Source organism: Echinops telfairi, unplaced genomic scaffold (genome assembly GCF_000313985.2).
Source record: "Echinops telfairi isolate 266 unplaced genomic scaffold, ASM31398v2 ScPeMD7_2010;HRSCAF=2546, whole genome shotgun sequence".
NCBI classification, from domain to species: domain Eukaryota; kingdom Metazoa; phylum Chordata; class Mammalia; order Afrosoricida; family Tenrecidae; genus Echinops; species Echinops telfairi.
In genome coordinates, this window is record NW_022105908.1 from 19,795,707 (window position 1) to 19,800,312 (window position 4,606).

The following is a 4,606-nucleotide window of genomic DNA, read 5'->3' on the forward strand; positions in this document are numbered from 1 at the left end:
AAGCAAACACTGCTTGTTCCTACACCATCCTCACAATTGTTATTATGTTTAACCCCATTGTTGCAGCCACCGTGTCAACCTGTCTCCTCTTTTTGGTTGACCTTCTACTTTACTGAGCATGATGTTCTTTTCCAAGAACTAGTCTCTACTGATAATAAGTCCAAAGTATGTGAGATGAAGTCCCGCCACTCTTGCTTCTAAGGAATATTTTGGCAGTACTTATTCCAAGACAAATTTATTCTTCTGGCAGTCTATAGTACTTCCAATATTCTTCACCAACACCATAATTCAAATGCATAAGTTCTTCTGCAGTCTTCTTTACTCATTGTCCAACCTTTACATGTATTTGAGGCAATAGAAAATTCCATGGTTTGGGTCAAGTACACCTTAATCTTCAAAGTGACATGCTTGATCTTCAACATGTTAAAGAGGTCTTGTATAGTAGATTCGCCTAATTCAGTACATCATCTAATTCCTTTACTGCTGTTTCCATTGAGTATTGATTGTGGATCTAAGTAAAATAAAATCTTTGATAACTTCGATCTTTTCACAGTTGTAGAAGCAGGCAAGATGTTAGGGTACAGACTTCTCCTGACTCATTAAACTACAGGGACTGATACACTGATGATCAGTAGGAAGATGACAAGCTTCTGGCTGCAGAAATAAATGAGTCCATGGTCAGTAGGGCAAGATTGTGGCTACAAAAGTGATCGAGTCCAGGGTCAACAGAAAAATGGCAAGCCACTAACTCTGTCTAAGACCTGCTGGCAATGTAGCAGGCTGTTAACTCCAGCCTCAAACTGGGGTGATCCAGGAGCCAGATGCAAGATCCAGATCCAGCGAAAAGCCAACTTTTCCATAGTGGAAACAGGCCACACTCTCAAGGATAGCTCAGACTGGGAGATTACAAGGGGGTGGGATTCCTATTAGGTCTTCACTGCCAAACCAGGACCCCTGGTGGAGGAGTGGTTATCCACTGGGTTGCTCACCATAAGGTCAGCAGTTCAAAACCATCAGCCAGTCTTAGGGAGAAAGATGAGGGTTTCTACTCCCGGAAGGAGTTGCAATCTTGGAAATGCACAAAGATAGTTCCATCCTGTCCTACAGAGTCACTATGAGTTGACTAGATGACAGTGAGTTTGGTTTTTGTAACTGCCAAACCACTGAGAATCCTGGCCCAGCTGAGCTGACACAAGACTTTATTCACAATGTCCTTTAGAGCTTTTTCTCCCAGCCAGAAGTCAGTTCAAGATCACACACGGGCATGTCCCCTTGGTCTCCTTTAATGCAGGGAGATCTCTAGTGCTCTCTCTCACATACACAGCATTGATATTCCTACATAATCTAGGCCAGCTATTTTCCAAACTGTGCTTCAATTTTGAATTTGTTGTTTCATTATTTGATTTGAGTAAATATTCTTATGTTTTAAAATAATTTCCTTAAATTTCAGTTGTTTAAAATGCGAATGAATGTTAAACATTATATAACAAATTTTGCTGGAATATTGTGTGCTCTTTCATTTCCCAAATTCAGTTTCTTCTACATTTCAGGGAAATTTTTGTATTTTAAAGCATAAAATTTACATATCTGTCTTTCCTAGGTACTAGCTTCTAATTGTGTTATTTCTTGTTTTTCCTTCTGCATGTATTGTGATTATCTAGTTTTTCCTCTATGTCAATGACCAGATTTTCAGTGGTAATTATTGGGTTCCTTGCGGTTTCAAATCTGCTAGTTTTGTAACATGCTGCTTTGTTTCCTTAAGTCGGCAATCTCTCTTTTATCTCATTCTCAAGTCTTATTATTTCATCATTCAATTTTTTAAGAAAAATTAAATTTGTCTTCTTATTAAGTTTTACCATCGCATGATGCTCTTGTGAGACCTGTCTTTGTGTACGGTTATGGGTTTCTTGTCCCTTTTTCTTGATGAGACATGCGTGCAGTTCTCATGCAATTTCTCTTCATTTTGTTCTTGCTTTGTGGCTTTGTGAATTCATCCCACTGAGAGAGGCCAGTTTATTTTCCCCTCAAAGTCAAAGTGAAAAGTTTGAGTATTTTATGTCTTATTCACTTTTCTCTAGGCTAAGAGAAGAATGAGGGACAGGCAGGACTACATTGAAGCAGTATAAAATCTTTGTAACGATCCCTGGGCTTTTTCCTCTCATCTGAGATTGTGTTAAATGCTCTCTATAAGATTCACTTCATCTAGCTGTGGGTGCACTAGTTCTTTGGTGGGTGGGTGTGTGGGTGGGGTGGGTGGGGGATGGTTTCCTTTCATTGATCATCCACACTAAAAATTCATTAGATGAAATTACGTTTCTGCCCTTGTTTTACTATTTGTTTGTTTTGCGCACTTTATCAAGGTACTCAAGGGAAATAATACTTTAAGGAAGATTCAACTGGCCATCTTAACATGGAAGGATGCAATTAAGTCTGTAATCTGTTCAGAATGTATTCCACCATGCTAAATAGGCTCTTCTCTAAGGGAAAACTTTGTTTTCCATATGCTTCTTAATTCTACTCATTGAATAATAATTCTTCCCCACAGATTTTTAAATGTCATTTTTAAAGAAAATACATGTATGTTTTTATTCTATTTGGTTCCTTATAATGTATATTCCTGCCCCAATGCCATTGTTCTAATCACTGTAGAGTAACAAAAGTATTTTCAGATCGACAAAGCTCCTCTATTATTTTCCTTCCTCATTGTCATCTTTGCCTTTTCCAGGCATTTTCCTGGATATATTTTAAATTCTTTACAAAAAGGATTTAAGGGTCTGTGACATTTAGTCATTTTGATTCAAGTTTCATTAAAGCAATGTTTTTGTTTGTTTTTTTCTCCAGGAGAACTTATCTTTATAAATGTTAAGATTCCTGCCAGGAAATAGGTTCACTATTTATTCACATCTTTTTCTCATGATCTGAAATTTGTTTCCCCTCATACAAATCTGACACAATTGCGGTGTAAATTTTTGTCCCTTTTAGGTACAAACCCTTTTGCTGTGTTTGATAGAGAGATGCTTTGTAGATGATTATGGCCACCCTCTCGGAAGACCCCAGGGGCTACTTTTGCTTCACATGGGGTGCCTCACAAACATCGCTGCACAGGGTCGCATGAGCCTCCATTAGTATTTCCATGTTGGTGGCTGTGCTGCCAACGAGGGCAAAGCAATAGCCTTTCTTTCCAACAGTTTATTTCAAAAGGTTCAAACGGAGAAGTTAAAAGAGTTTACAGTCACCACAGGTAAATCCATCATCCAGATTGGGCTGTTCATGCTCTCCCGACCCTTGGCTTACCAGTCTCGGATCTGTCCTGACTCCCGGGGGGTGCAAGCGGTACGAAGCTCAGTCGCTAACCGAAGGGTTGGAGGTGGGAGCCCACACAGAGGCCCCTCGGAAGAAGGCCTGGTCACCCACTTCCCCAAATGAGTGACACACGCAGCCTCTCTGCACATGTGGAGTTCACTGTGAGCTGCAATCAACTCAATGGCAACGGTGGTAGCAGTAAGGGATCTTCCATATTGTTGAAATATGTACACATCTAAACCAGGAAACTCTTCGATAGGCCTGTCTGGGACAGAGGCCAAGTGCTTTACTGTAACATCTAAGGCCTTTTACAAGCTTACCACAGCTTGCCTTTTCACTACTGTTTCTCATTATTCCTCTCTTCTTTGTGTCTAAGTGTTCATTACCTGAAGAATTCTTACCCAGACTTGGTTAAATCCTACTTCCCCTTCATCTGGACTTACCAAACCGTCCCAGAATTCCACTACCAAACCAGAATTATGCTGGCTAAATTAGTTGCTACCATAAAGCTCTGCCCATGCATCATAGTATATTATATTTGTTTATGTGTCTATTCACCAGCAGACCATGAGATCATCCAAAACAAAACCCTATGTCATCATGTTCTGTATCTTTGCACCAAGTAGGGTGCCTGACACATTCACCAGGCGTTGAGGGCAAGAGATAACAAGTCTTGAGAATGACGAAAATACAAGCAACCTTCAGCTCCCTGAGAAAGTACCTTTGCGTCTGGGAAAGTGGAGTACTCACCTGTACAGGCATGCCCATATCTAACTTCAGCCCCAAGTAAGGGTCGATATAGATGGTGAGCATGGGTTCAGAAGGGTCCTGGGCAAAGCGCTCCAGAATGGCATCATGCTCTTCTGTCCATGTGGCATCCGCCAGTCCTGTCAGTGCAGCTCGAGAGATGAAAAGGGGCTTCTACAGAGGAGAACAGACAGAGCAAAGCAGTGAAGGTGGTTGGAATGAGTCACTGCCCCCACCCACCACTGCATGTGAGGACATGGCAAACAGGAAGAGGAGCCAGACAAGTTCAGGATGGTGAAAAGAAAGCTGAAGATGAACTAACTGACTGAGAGGCTGCAAGCTTTTGAAGGACCAAATAAACCAGGCCCCCTGCCACCCAGGGGGACAAACAACAGAAACGTGGGTGAAGGGAGACAGCGGACGGTATAAGATATGAAAATAATAATAATTTATCATTGATCAAAGGTGGAAGAGTGGGGGAGGGAGGGAAAAGAGAGGAGCTGATACCAAGGGCTCAAGTAGAAAGAAAATGTTTTGAAAATGATGGCAGCACATG

General features: G+C 41.1%; 1 protein-coding gene across 1 annotated transcript in view; it reads right to left on the reverse strand.

The window, feature by feature from the left end:
- Nucleotides 1-4,606, reverse strand: part of DNAH2 (dynein axonemal heavy chain 2) — a 158,637-nt gene that overhangs the window by 142,017 nt on the left and 12,014 nt on the right. Inside the window, exon 3 of the mRNA XM_030886521.2 lies at nucleotides 4,054-4,224. Coding sequence (XP_030742381.1) covers nucleotides 4,054-4,224 — 171 coding nt within the window. The remainder of the gene's footprint in view (nucleotides 1-4,053; nucleotides 4,225-4,606) is intronic.